A 20014-nucleotide genomic window follows, 5' to 3' on the forward strand; every position below is an offset into this window, starting at 1 on the left:
CACCCATAGCCAGTGAACTATGGACCCACTCATGGTCCTCCTGTACCTCCTCTGTCCAGCATCACCAATCTTGCAGGCCCTTCCACCGAACTACAGATGCTTCAGTTCACTCACAGAAAGAATGATGTTCTCCCATCTCCTCCCCAGGGGAGCCTGGGGTTCATGGAGCCCTCCCAGAATACTGAAGTTCCTGACAGAAGGGCCACAGCGGCAACCTCAGTGCACCTCTCCCTCCCACACTGAGGGTAGGCCCCATAGTAGCCCCTGAGCAGGGCTGAGCCTGTAAGCTATAAAGAAGCAAAAATTCAGACACACTACATACTTTCTCACTCCTACTCACTACCTCCATGCACCTCCCTATTCAGCATGATTTTTGTGCTGCTGTCCTTCCAAAGCATGCAAATGTCCTTCCTGCACTACACAGAGCACATAGGAGAGCACTCAAGTCCAGAAAATTTTCTATGTTTTCACATAGGATACTTTGCAAAGCACATTTGTGACTGTTTATAACAGCCCTGATCATTTTGTAGAATTGCAAGGCAAGCACACTTCCTCTATTTAGTACAAGGATTGCTGTTTCTTAATTTAATATCAATTTATTTCCAGCAACTTTAATCTAATTTAAAGAAATCATATCTACAGCAAACAAACTTCTAGAAGAGCAAAACACTGTATTAGGAGCAGCCAAAGAAATATAACTAAAAAGTTTACCCTGAGAAGATGCAGTTCCACCTACGTTAAAACATTTGGTAAGAACATGTCAACTGCAGCAAAGTTTTTAATTTGGATAATGTTCAGAAATAAAAGTAATGTATTCATGTTTTACAAGATCAAAGTGATTAAATAAGCACATTGTTTTCAGTGTTTCTATTAATTTCCACTCCACTTGAAATTTTGGTATTACCTGTATTACTGGAATTGTCATTTCCTCATGCAAGGTAGAATTGCATTGACAGAAGGTGCACAGTCACAACAATTAGGACACACAAACAAACCAGTGTCACTAGGAGCAGCTGGTTAGGGTAAGCTGAACACTGACTGCTAAATGAAGGACCATTCTTTCAGGCCACCTTTTGGTTTGCCAAAGTTCTTGGGTTACTCTGTGCAGTCCCCGAGGGCTGAATGATAGTGCAGCCCCTCTCAGAGAGCTGCGGATCATCTGAATCTAAGTGAAGGAAGGTGCAGGGTAACAACCTATTGTGAAGCATTGGGTTTTCTCTTATAATTCAGAACAGACTGGAAAATATCCTCTCTCTGTACTATAAAAAAGAAAGTCTTTAAGGCACTTTTCACTGACTTATTCAGCAGTTAGTTTGGAACAGCTGAAGGAATCCAGATCATCATCCTTTCCAACTATTCAGGCTTGCTAAGGCAAATTTGTTACTCTGGAGGGAAGACAGCAAACTGTTACTTGAATATTCTCAAAACACTTACAGACTCATCCTGAGAGAAGGTTATTTCCATTCAGTGTCAATGTCACACACACAAAAAAGTATTAAGCCAATTATTGCAAATTTTTCATTCTTTGTTATAAACACTAAGGAACTCTCTTTCATGCAGCACAATTTGTTTGTGGACCAGAACAATGCAACCACGCTACTCTAGCTTAACTATAACTATTCTTTCCTCGTTCAACCCACAAACAATTTCTTGTTACCGATGACAACACAAAGCTATTGGAGTACTTCTAATGAAAATAAAGACAAACCTTAAGTTACACTAATGTAACTTAAAGAACATAAAGCAATGAATACATTTCTAGCAAGTCTTGTGATGAGTTCCCAATAATTGTTTCTGAACTAAAACCTACCAAACAAATGCTAAAGCAGTATAACTAAACTAACAGAAAATATATGGTACTTCTGACACTATAACATGGGTTGAATTACCTGAAACACACGAATGCTAGAATTCAATGAGCTAAAAGCTCAAGCTTTTGGAGCAACAACTATACAAGCTGTACTACAGTCTCTTTTCCTTTTGAACAGAGCTTGAGCTTCCATGAGGTGCATATACAGGTTCTTTAATTTCAAAGAGAAGATAGTATTGGTGCAGTACTCCTCAGATTGTCAACAGAGGAAAGATACTGGATGTTAATATAACTCATGGATTTTTCAGTTATGCTAAATTACATTCTCAGTGGTTTTTCTTTCAATCTTGAAGACAAATACAATAAATGTCCCCATAAAAGAAAGTAAGGATGAATATGCAAGAGCAATCAGTGCTTCATAAATGAAGGTGTCTGTTCAATAAGCTCCTAGTGTTTACTTTTAGTGAAAATGTAATAATGGAAGTTAAAGATATTCAAAAGCAAAGCACTGTATCTTAAAGTGGTAGAGGGGAGAAAATCCACAGAAAGACTGTGAAACTGTGTATATACCTTTTGAAAGCATGTAAATACACAGAAATGTACATATACATGTATGCAGGTACACACAGATATACATCAACACTCTTTCCTTTAGGAAACAGGAGATACATGCATTAGTCAAACTGACAAAGTACTAAGATACATGAACTTATCTGATCAACTGTTTTGTCAAATCTCATTGCATCTGTGAGTTATCTTGCTTGTTGCCTAGTCAAAGTTTCATTTCTGTGTCTTGCAAGTATAAGATAAGTATCTTAAGAGCAAGGTACATTTGCCACAATGATGTGGTTATGCATGGGATGGCTTAATTTCTGGTGTTTCAGAAAAAAAAGGAAATACCCAGGCTATCACCTCCACTAAGTTAAAAAACAATGACTAAACAGAAGTTTAGTAACCTAAATAAATTAACAAGCACTTCTTAAACGACTCACAGCTTATACCCATTAGCTTGTGGGCAGAATTATCCAAAATGAGCAAACAGAAGACCACCTACTAGAGGTTAAAAGGATTAATGACTGTGCAAAAAGCAAAATTAAAGAAGGTGGAAAAGGGGAGGGACTTCTCATTTAAACTTGTACAGAAATAAACCTAGGAAATCCTATCCCTTCTCCACTTGAATAGCTCTTCCAATGAGCTATTTTTTTTCAATTTGTCACTCCCTCCTCCTTGGTTCTACTTCCTAAATTGATCCAGACCAAACTCAGAGACAACAAAGACAGGTAATTTACATTTCAGAAAACCAAGGAAATGCCAATTATGTCCAACCAAACACAGGAAGTGTTCAAAGTTACATTTTATCCATACAGACTTGTTATCTGTGTAAGTTCCTAAAGATGAGTATTACATTGAACTAGAGAGGAGAGAAAGGTTTCATTCTGAACTACAGGAAGGACCAGCATGCTGATTCACATGTATTTTGATGCCCCTTTCAGCCCCCCATAGTACTGGTTCCCTCTCCTAAAGCCTTTAGACACAAAATTAATCTGTTGATGGCAATACTTCAGCTGCCAAAGTCTAATGCTGAACGTTGTTCTCTTTAACAGCTTAAGAAGTAGTGAAACAGGACTTCCTATCACTTCTGCCAGCAGTGCAGCAAGTCATGTCTCTCACAGCAAGCAGCCAGTTATCAAATACTTTAAAAGTAGGGAAAGGGGAGCTACCCAATGAGCAAAAATTACTACAACTCGCTGAAGAGATCTTCTGATACCTTTGAAGTTGGTGGCATCATAAAATCTGGAGGACTGATGTATTTTTTTTGCTTTGACCCCCTCTCTAACTAATGCCCTTGCCATTTTTCTTAGCGGCAATAATAATGAATACTGGCAAGTTTCACAGCTAACTCTGCAGCCTACTGAATCTTCATTCCCTCCCATACTTTTTAAAATTTATTTTGTCTTTTGCCCCTGTTATAACCCCTCCTTTTCCTTTCCTTCTCCTCCTCTCTGTTTTATGCTTCACTTCAATGTTCTTTCCATATTTTTGGCAAATTTTCATTTCAGATTTTAGAACTGCAGAATGTAATAAAGTAACACTGGCTCCTTGGCAAATTTTACAAAAAGTAAACCAGCATTGAAGTACAAAAAAAAAAAAAAAAAAACTGTAAAAAGCACAGATAATATCCTCAGACGAGTACAAAACTGTCTACTTTATTAAGTTTCAAATTATGCAGAATTTATTCATTTTATGGTATATTTTGCTGGATGAGAAAAATCTCCTCTGAAATGGAATTTTTAGCATTTCTTAGCTTTCCAAATCACTATATCCTATTGTCAATAAAATACTGCATGTGATTATTCTTTAAGGAAGTCAAAAGCAGAAAGGTACATATACCCACCTATATATTTCCATCCAAACCAACTGAGAACAACCTTGAGATTACTGTTTTCAACTTTAATCAAGCAGAGATGAACGAAGTAGCTTGCATTCATTACAGGGTATTTTTTCCCATACTCACAAGATTGTTATAAACTACAAATCTGACTGAAGCCTAGTTTCCAAACTGAAAAATGACAAGAGGATTTCAAACATTTAAGGAAAAGGGAGGAGAAATAAGTCAACTAAATAGTAACTGTGGCTGAATACCCTTGCTATGATCTCATGCATATTTTTCATGATACACTGATAACTGTGATTAAAATCAATTATTTGGCACAGCCAGACAAACAAGAAGATAAAACTAAGTATTCCATCAAAGTATTACCATCAAGGTTTTCTTTTTTCCCCAATTCACAAGGTAATTGCTGCATACAATAAACATATGCCAGGAGAAATAGCTGGAATCTAGAGAGAACATTTCAAAACTTTGAATTTTATAAATGCAGCCTTCAACACAAATATTTAAATTTACCCACATATCCAGTAACCTCAGGAAGAAAGGTTAGGATCTATCAAGATAGTTCTTATTCCCCAAGCCAACCTGTGCAACAGAGAACTGATAGTCTCCAGGGAAACCAAAATCTTCTTGGCAGGTCATGCCTGTATATATTTTATACATAACACTTTGCATTATATATACAGAAAAGGACAGATAGCTTTAGTAATGCTTGAAGGCTTTATTCAAATGTTACCTGCTGGTTTCTGTTTCTTGTCATTTTACATCGCCAGTGCTTCACATGCATTCTCCCCTTCTGTTCCAATACATATTTTAGACTTTCTTGTAAAATCTTATTTAGGATGATACTGCGTGCCAAGTTTGTTTGGTTTTTTCAAAAACTAGAAAGGGATTTTTCCTAGTCCTGTCTCTAAAGTCCATATATTACCTTGTTTCAGAAGTTCACATTTCTTGACTGTATTAATCAATGATATTCCTTTTCTTCAAAAGGCAGTAGTAGATACTAAGCACTTAATATTTTAAATTAGATTAAGCGACTTTCATCTTTCTATCTTTTACCTAGCTTGAAATATTATATATTTTAGATAAAGAGAAGACACTTCCAAATGATACATGTTTTTAATTTGGAAGATAACATATAGTATAACTTCTCAATATTCTTTTGGTCTCTATTAAATCAAAACCCCCTATTTAGAAAATGCTGTGATTTTTCACAGATGTCTGTTAAATTGTTGTCAGCTTTACTGGCAAAACTAAATACATGTTAAAGCAGTCAGAAATATAATACAGGTTCTATAACCAAGCAAGCAATGTTACTTGCATTACCTCAAGGTATACTCTCATTTAGATTTTGGCTCCAGGTTTAGTCATTTTTGAAAAGAAAGTTGGGTAAGAGAATGCTACATGATTAAATAAGTATTAGTTCAGTATAAACAGGAGATATTCAGGGGCAAGTAAATTAAATTCAGAGGAAAGGGCTTATAATGCGTTTGGATTTTTTAAAAACACATTACCCTGCAGAAATTCTAAGATGAACACTTCTGTGGACAACTACACAAGACTCAGAATACAACAGCTTGTTAGATTATAAACACAGTCAAAACTGAGATATTTAACTCCATCAAAATTTCCAGGAAAATACCAAATTTTAAAAAGGAATAAAAGCAAATTAGATCTGGCTTATTTTCCAATTGCTAGGCCTGCTTGGAGAACTGCAATGAAAAACTAAATGCAAAACATTCTACAGTATTTACTATTCCTCTCAGCTCTCCTGCACCACACTTCTATTTTTTAAGTATTGATAATGAGAATATATTCCCACCACTGCTAATTTTAAGAATACCTCTGTCAGGGTATGTGAATTTCATGTGAAGAGTCTGTGTCTAGAAAAGCAAGATCAGGATTTTACTGTCCCAGCAGACCTCATGACATCCTCATGAGACTTGCCCTCAGTGCCACTGGTGAGCTGCACTTGGACATCTCAGCTACCCCACAGCATCAAAGGATACCATCCAGCTGGAATTGAAGCTGTTCTGGTATTTGCAGCAAAATTTGCAGGTCCAAATCCTTGTTGTTCAAAATCATCACAGGAAACCCACTGCAGACTTAACATGCATGGGAAATACAAAAATACAGGGTGGCAGTAATCTCTATCAAGCAAATTCCCCAATGGTTCCTGATTAATTTGGCATGTGGAACAGCCATGTATCACCACATTTATGATTTTTAGAGTGACCAGATAAACTAATTATAGACAATACAAAGTTAGAATCACCAAATGGATCGGTCATTGTGCAATGAATTAGACAAGTGTTAAATGAGGTGAGAGGTTCCAAAGAGGACCTACTTTACTGTCCGTATGTTTTTGGATTTGCCAGCTCTGTTGGTACACAAGAGTGGTCAAAGATCTGATTAGGATCAGTACAAGATAAAATATTTCTTGCTGACTGTTTGCTACCTGTGCTATTATACAAATTCCTACTGAAATTTTTCTCCATTAGCTAATGGAGAGTGAGTCCCACTAACAAAGCTTTTGTTCTTCAACCTTGCTGCCACAGCCTCAAATTTTCCTTTGGTTTTTTTTTTCTTCCCACCCCTTAGACTCCTCAAACTGATGAGAAACAACGATTATGTGGCTACACTGGAGCAATGCACGAGCTAACTGGCCAGTGAGCTGTCAGTGCACATCTTGGTTCTCCTTGCCTTTCCCTGATTAATAGAGGTCTCAGTCGTCTGCCCAACTGCCAGTTTCCACAGCTCTAGGAGCAGCCTAAATTTCTTGCAAATTGCTTTGAAATTTTGCAGTTATAATTATTTGGAGGAACGAGACAGACAGACTGTGAGCCTTTTTTAACTCCCGTTTCCCTAGGAAACCGGTTCAGAAACAAAACAGAAAATCCACCACACTACCACCTACAAACCCTCTGAAAAAAAAAACAAACTCCTTCAAAAATAAAGACCTCAAAAGAAATCCTGCAAAAGGTATCATGGGATATTGCCTTCTGTAACACCTCTAACAGTGTATTTAACAGTGATGAGGCTTTCACAGAATATTGAAAACTACTAGCAAGCAATAGTTCACCACTGGCACCTAAAAGCAGTATCTCACTGCCAAACACACCACATCACTTCAACTTGGCAAGAATGCTTGATAGAAAGCCAAAGAGTAGTGGAAAAGGCTGTTAGAAGTTAACAAAGCACTTCCCAAAAGTACTGTTTTGTTTTTTTAGGCAAGTCTGCTAGAGCATGGGTGATGGATTTACTAAAGAAAAAAGCTTTTCTTGGCAAAAAAAGAATCCTGCTTTTTTCGCTTAGAGCAAATTTTCCTGTCACTCTGCAGAATTTGAACTCCTACTCCCTCGTTTCAGAAAAATGCGGCCAGTTTCTGTTTTCAAGTGAAGAATTCCCACACAGTGATACTGATAGCATGGAAATCCATTGCTTAATATGGGTCATGGGAAAATGGCCACAAATTCAAGCATCATTACAACGGAACAACCATAGCCAATTATATTTTTTTTAGTTTATTTTTTCTGGTTTACAATTAAATGGTTGTTGTTGTTGCAATTTTGTTTGTAAATAGTAGCAGAGTATTTCTCCAAAAGTTTCTGAGAAGGCATTGTTTTACCCTTATTTCTCAAAGTCGCTGTCAGAAAAAGTCCTGCATCTACAACATTTATTGGAAATTAAAAGGAAAGATGCAGAGAAACCTTATCTTCAAAGCTGCTAAGGAACAAATTAATGAAGTAAATATAATCTAATACCAAAGTAGTAAGTATATGCAATAAAGATGTAACAGATGTCCTGTCCAACAGGAACAGAATACTTTCATGGTATGAAGGTGGTAATTAAAAAGCATTACGCAGACAATCTTAAGATCTAAGACTTCCCTTACCCCCTGGATAGGATCCCTTTTGGGTTAGTAACATCAAAAATTAATTTCTAAAATGCACATTCTTACTCATTAAATAATAGAATACAGAGGCAAATGAACTGGTCACTTTCATAATTCTATTTACAAGGAATAGAAAATAACCTCTACAGGTGGCACAGTGGTATGTGACAATTCATATTCAAAGTGACCACACAACAGACCTGCAGGCTGTTACTCCTGTCAGCTCCTCCTCACACAGACAATACCTCAGAAGCAAACCTGGGAAAAAGTGTGAAGCACAATGCCTCTGTGCTAATATTGTCTTCTTGCTGCTCCTGATAAAGCAACCCAAAGAGAGGTCACAGGCAGCCACACGTGGCTCTAACTTCTCATCATATGACAGCCCATCTCAAAGATGCTTTCACTTCTCCTCAGTCCTAAGTGGATTCTGCAAAACAGAGAGAACTATTTCTAACTTCTCTTATGTCAAAAGAGGCCAGACCTGCTACTGGCTAATAATGAAGTATCACTGATAAAGTAGTCTGAGCTTCCACCAATGTTTCTGGAAGGGTACCTTGAAAGTATCTGTTGATAAGAAGACCAATTTTTCACAAAAATTTACTATAATAATAAAAAAAAAAACCTAACTAAACAAACAACAATGACAACAAGACAACAAGTAGTGCAAGAGTGCAGCTTGACAAGGAAGCGTTACAATTAAAAAGTGTTGTATTCATTGAACATGTGGTGTAGAACAATGAAAATAATCCCACAAAATATGTCCAATTTTATCTATTTGATTACTTGAAAGGCTTCATCAAGGCATTCAACCCAGCTGGAAAAATAGGGCAGAAGGACTGCAAAGAAAGACAGATGCTGCATCTGAGCTGAGCATTCCTAAGTAAATAAACAACAAAAACAAAACAAAAACAAAAAAAAAGCAATTCTGACACAGTTCCAAACTTTATGAAACAATAACTTAACAAAAGACCATTTATTCTGTCACTCTCTTTTTGTTCTTTTGTTTTGTGATTTAAGATAGAAGTAGATGCTAATTTTTTTTTTTTTTTTTTTTTTTTTAATCTGTACAATAACTGCTTGTGAATTAACCCATGCAATTTTGGACTATTTGTCAATTCTTTTACCAGTTTGTTATTAAGAAATTCAGGAAACAATTGTTCAAATAGAAGAACACCACAAAGGGCTTAGCAAATGAGGAACTACATCAGTAGACTACTGTTTATTTATATTTCACTAGTAACCATGTCCTGGCTTGTCTCTAACTTTCTCAAAAATTCCACCTGTTTATTTGTAAACCTCATACCTCATTCTCTTTCAGATTTAAGGCCTTTTATCAATTCATTTGGAAATGCATGGCACCTTTAGGACTTCTCACATCCTTGATGTCTTTAATTTTTTATGCACCACATCGTACGCAAAAGCCTCTGTATTCTTAGACTGAGATGAACTCTTTCAACTGATGACTGTTTAACAGAGACAGATAATATTTTTGCAGTTCTTAACTCACCTGATGACTGTCAAGCTTGTCTTTCGTGTGCTGATCAAGAGCTGCAGCTCACAGCAAAGGCTTAATGAGATTCTCTTCCCCTTGAAAGGGCTGTTTCTTTCAAGAAGAATCTGTAACTAATCACTGTAAGTCTCAAGTTGAGAGGATGATTATTTGGGGGAAGACAGAAGCTGTGAGTTCTGTACAATTCAACTAAAGAGAGCTTCATTTATATGAAATGAGCAGGTTTTGCAAAAAGCAGTTGGCTGGGAAGCCTTAAGCTTGCAGTTCCTGTGCAAGACTGTATCACAGTCCATGGGTTACTACGTACCAGGAAGAGCCACACCAGTTCACTACAGCAGCTGCTAAGCAAGCATCGGACTCAGCCGAAACTTCTCACATGCCACCTCATATCTCAGAAACTCCCTGCTTTTCCTAAGATTATCACAGAGTATAGTGTGTCACAAGTATCAAGTCATCTACAAAACCATTACTGTACACAAACCAAGAGTCTGCTGGGTGTGCAAGTTGTATCACAGAAAGCAGGCTGCAATTTCATGTAGTATTGTGTTACTTCTCTTAAGTCCAGGAAATTATGCACTTGTATGACTGCATAAGATAAAACCAAGTCGCTGAGACTGTTTAAAACACGGGACAAAAATATGCAACACGTGCCAGGGTTTTGCCAAGATAGCTGAATGAGTGCCAAAGGAGCTAGCTGGGGAACTGGAAGCAAGACTAGCACAGTGTTTGGCAAATGCTAATAAGTTCTTGTCCTCTACAGAAGCAATGAACATATTTTCAGGCTGCCTCATCGTTTAAAGAGAAGGCCACAATCTGGAGGCCTGGATCAATCTTTATCAGATTTGTAATATGTTATGGCTGCAAGACAGTAATGATCAAATGGAATTTCACCAAGTGACTATGCTGAAGAGTTCTGACACTGCTGTAAACTAGCCATGAACCAGCAAGCACCCTGAATGGAGCACTAAACTGACACCTATGGCAAAAAGGTGCATCATACCAGGCCCAATGTGAGATGTTTGCTTGCCAGCATATTTACATCTTTTACAGACTTACTAGCTACCTGTCACCTGTGCACATGCACTCAGGCACTGAAAAACAAAACAGTCAAAAAGGTCTGAAGCAGATAAAGCACCTTCATGGGTACAAGATCAATGCCTCTCAATATACCAAGTCAAGGTAAAGAAAATGCAGGTGAGGCATTCACACACAAAACCCATGCAAATGCTGTAAGAACACTAACCTGAAGAACAGTTAAGATTGAGACAATAATTAAGGTTTGCAAACTACATTATTTTGCTGAGTACAGTATTCACAACCTTAATTAAAATTGCAATCACAATTATGCTTGTTGCTAAAGCAACAATTCTACGTATTTACAGAACAGGGCAAAGGAAGCGAGAAATTTTGCAGTTTCCATGATAGATTAAAACTATGTAAATAAATGTTCTCAGGTTATTCTCTAAACAAAATTTAAACAATGTTGATCTTTTCTAGAAATGACAGCATTTTAAAGTATGCTTTCCCCTGTTCAATAATGAAATAAATCTAACACACTCAGAGGATGTTTTGCATGTCACTCAGATTCAAAAGAAGGAAAAAAAAAAACAACAAGTTGTCATGAAAGACCCAAAGGGATCTGAATCCAGAAATGTAAGTTGTCTTCTTCAGTAAAAGACCATGTGCCTGCCCATGCATGATACAATGGGTTTTTATTTAAGCAGAACTTGATAGCAAATCTTGTCAAGTGACAGCCGCAGTCCCTGCTGGGCTTCATTGATACAACACAAGAAAAAGGCATCCCTCTGGCACTGGAAAGCTCCCAAAACACTGAAAACTCATGCAAGGCCATGTCCTCTCTTCTTGCTAAACATGTCAAATGCCATCTCTCCCCTGCCATTTCTACAGTCACTCATGACCCCTCAAATTCTTTTAGTTTATGTTCAGCTACTCTTGTGTTTTGATATTCTTTCCCTATTTCATCTGCTCTATTTTCTCCTGATGCCCACTCCTTTCTGAAGACCTTTTCTCCTCTTTCCACCATGCATGAGTGCTCACATCAAGCGAGCAGGGCATAGTTAAGTGTCAGGCTAACACCTCCCTCTTAGGCTTCCAGACACAGTGAGGTGCTGCTGTGAAATCCCTTCCCTGTCCAAACACAGGAGACCAAAGCAATGGCATTACACACAACGTTTGGAGGGCTCCATGTCCACGACCCACAACTGGTCCAGGCCAGGGTGGCTCTACCTCTTTGGAAGACATAGGTGGCAGAGGCCTCAGGCAGTGCCCTTTCCTACTGCACGCATGAAAAGCCAACTAGTCCCATATCCCCTTAGGGATATGGTCCTGCTCCTGGAGCTCTCCTTAGCTCTGGGTGTGATCCACTGCAGAGATACCCAGAGCATGGAGGCCTCATTTGGTACCAGGGGAGGTGCTACTCAGTGGAAATATGCTGGAAGATTTGCTTTTATTCCCCATTTCAACAATTCAATGCTATTGGATTGTTGCTATTCAATGGAAGGATGTTGGAAGATTTGCTTTTATTCCCCCCATTCCAACATGCAACCCACAGACAGGGTGCATACCTCTCACGTTCTCTCCATAACCGGAGGTGCAATGCCAGGCACCAAAGCTGGGCTAAATTTTGTACCAGTAAATTCTCTGGTTATGCTGGTCTCTGGGGGAATGATTCTGATGTAGGCCATATCAGCATCCCATCACCTTTTTTCCTTGTCTTTGTCCTGCTTCTGGAGTTCCAAATCCCATTTTCCCTCCATGTTGTTCTTATCACTTTACTTGTAACTTTGGGCCATGTTCATCTTGTCTGACAATAAAGATAGCCAATATGTTACTTGAACTCTTTTTCTGCCCCACTGCTGTTTAGCTGCAGCTGTGCCTTCCACTCCACTTCTTCAGTGGAGAAGCCTGAAGTGTCTGTGTTGTCTGGGGCACAGCAGCAGGAATGGCAGAGAGCCTGGGCTAGGGATGTTATAGCTCATCATGTTAAAGCTGACAGATATCTTGACTGCAGAGGGTTTTTGGGGTTTTTTTGTTTGGTTTTTTGGTGTTTTTTTTTTTTTTCTTCTGGTGGGAAAGTGTGGAGGCAGCTTCTAGGATTGAAGGATTCTGGCTATGAAGACCCTTTGGAGCTTCATATGAGCTGACATGTCAGCTGAGTGTTGACAGCCTATCAAGCAGCTGACAGGGCACGGTCCTCTGAACGGGATGCTTCAGCCAAAAGCCTAGGAACAGGACTGGCAGGCCATTTCCTCTGTAAGCTAAAAGAAAAGCAGGGAAGGAACAGATGCTTCCAAGGGAGAAATACATATTTGCTTGCTGAGAGTAGGGGGGAGCTGATCTCCATACTGCAGGACTTGATCAGAATTTACTACTCTCCTTCCTCTTTATCTCCTCTCTACAAGCCAGGGGAGCAGAAGACAGACTTTATCACCGTTCCTTTTGTCAGTTCTCCCTTCTTTATCACTTCTCATAAGAGAAAGGCACAAGTTTCACTCTCACCCCTCCCTTTTCCCACATGGTGTGCTGCTGTTGCTGCTACTTTTCAGCCATGTTTTTCCTTAGCAAAAAACTCAGTCCAAAGTCTGTAATGATTCCTGAGGGCCACTGAATAAACAGCCAAAGGCACCTGCCAACAGGGAGAAAAAGTCAAAACAGGCATTAAAAGTCAAGTAAGAGACAAAGTAACTGTGCCCATATAAAAGGGATAAACAGCCAAATCCCACCAGGAAAAGACTGGATCGCCTCACTTCTACACACTGAGCTCTGCTGAGCCTCTCTGCAAGAGCAATGTTTGGAACAGTGTTTGCAGGATGACACTGCAAAGCTGTCCTCCCTCCCCAAACTTCCTAGTCACTGACCAACAGGTACTGCAATCATGGGACACCAGAGGGCAACAGCCACACCTGTGAACACAGGTTTGGACTCCCAAAATTTCATACAACGATGGCAAAGTCACAGCAGTAGCTTGTACAACAGCAAATTCTGACCTACCACACCATCCTCAGTGTGAAGAGAGAGGCAAGCACTAGCCCTACCTGTCCAGCTTTATTGTCTCACACCTGTGATACTTTCCTCAGTGGGTGTAGGGCAGAGCACACAGAAGAGCAAAAATTCATAAAGGTTAGACAGTCCATGTCTTCATCCTCAGACAACAGCAGGGAGGAAGCAGGAGGCAGTCAGCCCATCTGGAGTGTGCTCACAGAGTAGCTGCCACAGCTGCCAGTGGCAAAAAGAAGTCAAGAGAACTCATCAGGCAGTAGCTGCATTGGTAGCATGTATGAAAATGCAGGAGGAACAGAAAACAAACCCAGAACAGATGTAGAACAGAAATCAGACATGCTTCTGAATGTGAAATCTCTTTACAAGTGTCACTTGGGCAGAGCAATGACAAATACAGTCATAAGCGTGAGACAGATGCTGGGACAAAACAGCACGTCCTGGAGTGGCCCCCAGAAGAGCTCACAAGCCAGACATGAGCATTTTTCAGACACCTTTTCCTGCAGGCTGCTCTGAAACACATACAGTGGGATGTCCAGTGTACAGCAGAACACATGACTTGTCCAAAGTAAAACCCTCAAACACATTTAATGGGGAGTGTAAACTCCCCAGAAGCAACTGCCCAAACCTGGCTGTCTGCTCCTCTTGCCCCACACTACTGGCTTAAGACAATGCACAGCCTGACACCAGCCTGTGCTCTGCTGTGTGGACCCTTGGACATGACCCACCAAAACACTGTTATAACCTATGTGAAACAGCTGAATGTTGATACCATTTCCATCACAATAGAGACTTTTTATTCCCTGTATTGGAACATGAGGAATATAAATGCAAACATTTTAAAAAATCCTGCACAATCAATGTACATCTATTTGGTGCTCTCAAGGTCAAGAGCAGTTGACACCAAAAGTTCCTTTTTTCTCAAAGGGACTATACTCCATTCAGGATGAAACAATTCTAAGCTTTTGTTTGCAGGAGATCTTAGCCAAACAACAATAATTTATTTTGTAAATATGTCAAGAACTCCATTACAATACTGCACAGATTTTGTATATTATCTTTTATCTGGATGATGTCAAGGAATTCACAGCAAAATTTCTAAAAAGACTCAGCAGATTACCACAGTGATGACTCCTAATCACTTCTCTCTCATAATAAAACCATGAGACTTCTACTATTTGAAGTTACAATTTTGAAGTTACTGTGTGATCTCCTGCTCCAGTTAAACACAGGGCAAGTTTTGCTTCTGAGAAAAGAGGGAAAAAAAACCGTGGCTTTAGTAATTTCACCATTCCATCAAAAATGCCTGTCTGCCAGCCTTGCAGACTGCCAAGTCTGGCTCCTTGGCTCTTGAACAGCATCAGGAGGACGAAAACCACATGAAGATTGAAAAAATGTGCAAAGCCAGAGGCCAAAGAAAAGACACAGCCACTCAGAAAGATCACGTGCAGTTCCTGAGTTGCTGAGAGAAAGAAAAGGTTTCTAAGAAGTTGATAGCTCTTTTTAGACAGTATCTGTACTTTTCCATGATGTGAGTGAATTACAGCATTCATGTAAACATGATGAATGGAATGTATCTCTTGGAATAGCTCACTAACGACATTAAGAAGAACCTTGAGCTCACACAGTAGATAAAATGAATGACTACATGGTAAGAATGGAGTATTATAGGAACCCAATCTTCATTCTAAGAATGGGTGCAGACTAGAAAGCTAGTACCCACATGACTATCGTGGCACACCTTTTTTGACAAAGTGAAACATGTATAAATAGAACATCCTGCAGACGTCCTTTCCTCCCTAGTCCATTTCTGTTTTGCACACACCCACTGTCTAAATACACAAACAGAATCCACACAGAAAGCGTGGCTATGACATCACTAGACGTACTTGGGATTCCATAAAAGCATCGAAACCAAAACTGTTTCCAAGCACAAGCTGAAAAAACAGTGTTCCAAAACGCATCATACGTACGCTCTTTAACATATTTGAGATGTTCTAACATACATGCCATATTGTATCTAAGGTTTCATCTAGTCTATAATGTATTATTCCTACACAAAATATCAGTGTCACAGTACAGCTGGAACTTGAGGGGATAAGAAATGCCAGCAAACTTTAGGCTTTTTCATATTTGAAATTATGTGAATGGTACAGCTTTTCTGCAGGTATGTAGCTGTTAAGATTTGGGCTAGAATAGTTAATTTATACTATTGACCAGCTTCTTGATTTGAAGGCCATGATCTAGCCACCAGTACAATGGACTGCCCAGGACTTATTCCCAGCTCTGTCACAGTCATCACAGGACTTCAGCTAAAGCTCCTTGCACTTTCTGTTGTGTTATAATTAAGTGTAGAAATAAAGCAAAACTTAAGTGACTGGAAGCTCATATCCCCAGGAACTACCCCTCTCAATGATATATGGGTATAAAATACAATACATACATGTGTCTGTGTATTGCACACCTCACTGATGTACAGGCACAGAACATATATATGTAAATGTTAGAAGAAAAAGCAAGCGCATGCAGTCTATCACAACAAGGATCTAGATACAACCAATAATTATGGAAAGCAGAGCTTCCACTTAGAAACTAAAATACATCTCACAGTTGTGCATCCTTATTTAAAAAACAGTAAAGTTCAAATCTAATGACTCTTTCCAGCAATTACATTTATGATGTAATTTATGACATTTATTAAACTCCCAACATATGGAATGCTCCTTTTATGTCAAATTGCAAGTTTCCCAAAACACACAAGTGAGTTTTATAAACTGCTACAGCAGGAACATTTCATTTTCCTGTGACTTACAAGTGGCAAGTCCTGAAGGGTTACCGGAGATTATCTCAGCTGGCTGGCACAAGCCAAAGCTGTGGATTTGATCCCTGCATGGGCCATTCATTTAAAGATTTGGACTCAATGATCCTTGGGGGACCCCTCCAACTCAGAATATTCTGTGATTCTATATTGCCACAGAACAGAATTCACTTGAAACAGAAAATGAAGCAAAAAAAATTAATTCCTTCATATTTGTGTTAACAGAAAGGACAGAAGATCAGATCCAGCAAAAGCCTTAGGCTGGTTCTTCATATCACATACATATAATCAAACTGAGTTGAATGAGATATGCACATGGACAACACTTTAAGAAAGGGAAAGCATTAGCAGAATCTGGACTACAAAGAAGTAATCCATTGGGCTCTCCTGCTCATCATCTTTCTGCTCTGAACCTGCTAGACATTAATCTGCTCTGAAGCATTGTTTTAGTCAGTTATAGGCGATCTATACGCAGTCTGGTTCAAGTTATCACATCTCATAAATAACCTAACAATATTTTGCCGTGCTAATTTTATTTCACCACTCCTGAGAACTAAATGGTGGTAACGGACCTGGTCAACTTGAAATACAAAACTCAAATGCTAATTTAATTTATGTTCTTCTGCTTACAGAAATGAAAACAAAATTAAATAACTTTGCCAATGGGGAAATATTTGCTTTTACTAGTACTAAATCAAATCACACCTGCAAATGCAGAGTTGTAGGTTTTGTTCTTTTTTCAGTCACACAGCCACTTGCTTGGAGTTGTTTATTTTTTATGTTTGGGTTTTGCTTTTTTTCCCCAGGTGAATGGTGAAGTGAAACAGAAAGCAGAAGTCAGGCACAAATAACTGTTTAATGTAAAAATTACTGATAGGAAAAGAAGGTAAGCATTGAAATCAACAACAAGTACTATGTTCTACAGCAAAAAGAATTTCCTGACAAAAAATGCATACACTTTTTACAGGAAAAATGCTTCTCTGTCCTCTACTTGCACAGTTTCCAGTGCATGACACTTCAAATTCTGAATCAGACTTCTTTCCTTCTCCAAGGAGAAAACTGAAGAGGCTTCTATTAATTTAAGCCAAAACTGAAATTTAATCTCAAATAAAAGATTTCAGTATGGATATACTATTAACTATTGATTCTAATATAATAATGACCTCTATAAAGGTCCACTAACACACTATTTGTGTCTTGTATTAGGGAAAAAAAATCAATAAAAACCAAAAGCTGGCCGTACCAGTTTTAATAATACTGTAGTAAGTGATTTTTAAGCAGTATAACTGTCTCCAAAACATGACGGTAAAGTATCCATATGCTTGTCAGAACTTTAAAGATATATACACTTTCAAATTTTATATATATATATACACACATACATATATATACACACACACCCCCCAAAATGCCTCAAATAAGAAGGCTTTATGTATGTAGTAAATTTATTAAACTAGGAGTTCCGTCCTGATAAAATACATGTCCTTAGACTATAACACAACATTCAAGCAAAAAATATGGTGGGATTGTTAGAATGTAATTAATAACCTTACTTTTAAATAATTTTCTTTATGTTGTTCTCTGGGTTTTGTTTTTTTTTTTTTTTTTTACTAAAGAGATAAATTCTTGACAATCAGGATAAAAACCATATGTTCATGTATTCACATCATAACTTAACTTCTTTGGGACATGTGAAGCATTGCTATTTTTCATTCCATCAAAACATCTGGATTTTAGTGGTTTTACAGCACAAATGGCTTGTTCAGAGTATAGACTTTCCCCATTTAAAAAAAAATTTATACCCCATTCCTTTCTCATCACATGGCTAGCATATGCTTCATGCCAACTTTATGCAAGGCCAAAACCTATTGTAACTTATCAAGCCAATGAATAACTACAGGAATGTAGAGCAAAATAGAAAAAAAAAAAAAAAAAAAAAAAAAAAACAAAAAAAAAAAAAAAACAAAAAAAAAAACAAAAAACCAGTCATGTCAGTCAAAAAATCCCCCTAAACACCAAAAAATTCCACACTATTCTGAGAAGAGTGAAATAACTATCAGATTCCTGTTTTTTCTCAGAACGTCATCATAACCAAAGAGGTGAAAGAAAAGAAACAGAGGATGAATAAGTTAGCTTAGTTGCTGTATGATCTGGCAAAGGAAGTACAGTTTTTCAAAATAAGTAGATCAGATAAGAGCAAAGAAGGAATGCAGATTATTGAAATATTTCTCTTTCCAACAAAATAGCAAAACAAAACAAACCAGCTTACCCCATAGAGGCACTGTTGAAAACATGGTTGCTTAAGACAATTCCATCTGCCAGCACATATCCTCCGGAGATTTGCTCACCATTTGCCTCTTATTTCCAATAAAACTTGGAGATAGCAGAGGCATAAGATAATCATTCCTCATACTCTTTTTTTTATAAGGCAAGGGATGAAAAACAGAAAATTTTTGTCTTTTGGGGAGGTGATACACTCTTGTTGTTTCAGGGTTTTTTTTTAGTAAAGGCCTGAAGTATTATAGAGTAGACCCTAATTTGTCTCTTCCAGCTTTATGGCAAAAGGTTTGCTACAACTCTTTTACTTTCCTTGGGTTTTTTATTGTTATAAAATTCAGTCATTGCAACTTAACATTAGTATTGTCTCTAAGGAAACGAGAAGATAACTTCCTCTGCACTTCTGACATTTTGCTGAACCAGCAATGAGCCACCCAATTCACAAATACAGTAATGTCTTCTCCACAAGAAAAAATGTGTGATGATTTTATCAATTTAATTTGGGTGAAAACTGATGTGGTTTCACCTGAGGGAGAAAACCAGCTCATAAGCTTTGGACAGTACAGATGACTAAGAACAGAACACAGAATTGCACTGTCAAGGAACAACAAGGAAGACAGACTAGGATTTCTTGGAAGAGGCCACCTTAACAGAAACAAGAAAGATCAGGCTCATAAGCAGATTTATAAAGCCAACAGCTCAAGACAAGCATGCCCATCTCAAGCCTGAGATGTCTTAGCAAAGTGCCCCTTACTCCTCAAGTGCCAATCTACACTAGATAGCCCCTTGCTGAGCTCAATTTTCACACTTTTTCAAAAAGCAAATGATAGTGGCAAATCCAACAACTTTAATTCTGGAGAACCATGAGGATTATCAGCATTGTGGCGCACAATGAAAACTGATGGGTTCTTCACAGCCTGCTTTCCTTGAAAGCTTAGTCAGTCTTTCCATAGACACTTCAAGTAAATCAGTTTCCAACACTGGGAAACATAAAAATGAAGCTTACACTTGCAATCTTAATCCTGTCTTTTGCATCTACGCATTATTTACACAGCACTCAAGTAAGTGATCAAACATTGTTTTCCACTGAACATACATCTGCATCAGTGCAAAGCAAGGCAAAAGTTCAGAAAATAATAAAAAATGTAATAAAGAAGCCTATTTCCTTACATTCTTTTAGCTGTGTATGTCAGAAGGTAAACAGGAACCAAAGACAGCCAGCAAGCAAAGTTAAGTTTCTAGCTAACATTCCAGAAAAATGATCGTCAGGACAGTTTTATCCCTGTTTTCAAGAG

At 38.2% G+C, this 20014-nt stretch overlaps 1 protein-coding gene and 1 long non-coding RNA gene across 3 annotated transcripts in view; one reads left to right on the forward strand and one right to left on the reverse strand.

Annotated features, from left to right (window-relative positions):
* Positions 1-20014, reverse strand: part of RFTN1 (raftlin, lipid raft linker 1) — a 96066-nt gene that overhangs the window by 62235 nt on the left and 13817 nt on the right. The window contains exon 1 of one of the 2 annotated variants that reach the window (XM_053939589.1): positions 15366-15437. The exons of the other annotated variant lie outside the window; for it this stretch is intronic. Coding sequence (XP_053795564.1) covers positions 15366-15402 — 37 coding nt within the window. The 5' untranslated portion in view covers positions 15403-15437. Of the gene's footprint in view, positions 1-15365; positions 15438-20014 lie in introns of those variants that run through there. 2 annotated transcript variants of the gene reach the window in all.
* Positions 15546-17571, forward strand: LOC128786405 (uncharacterized). Its single transcript, XR_008430277.1, has 3 exons — positions 15546-15791; positions 17249-17328; positions 17410-17571. It is a non-coding gene; the product is annotated as an uncharacterized LOC128786405 (long non-coding RNA).

Source organism: Vidua chalybeata, chromosome 1 (assembly GCF_026979565.1).
Source record: "Vidua chalybeata isolate OUT-0048 chromosome 1, bVidCha1 merged haplotype, whole genome shotgun sequence".
Taxonomy (NCBI): domain Eukaryota; kingdom Metazoa; phylum Chordata; class Aves; order Passeriformes; family Viduidae; genus Vidua; species Vidua chalybeata.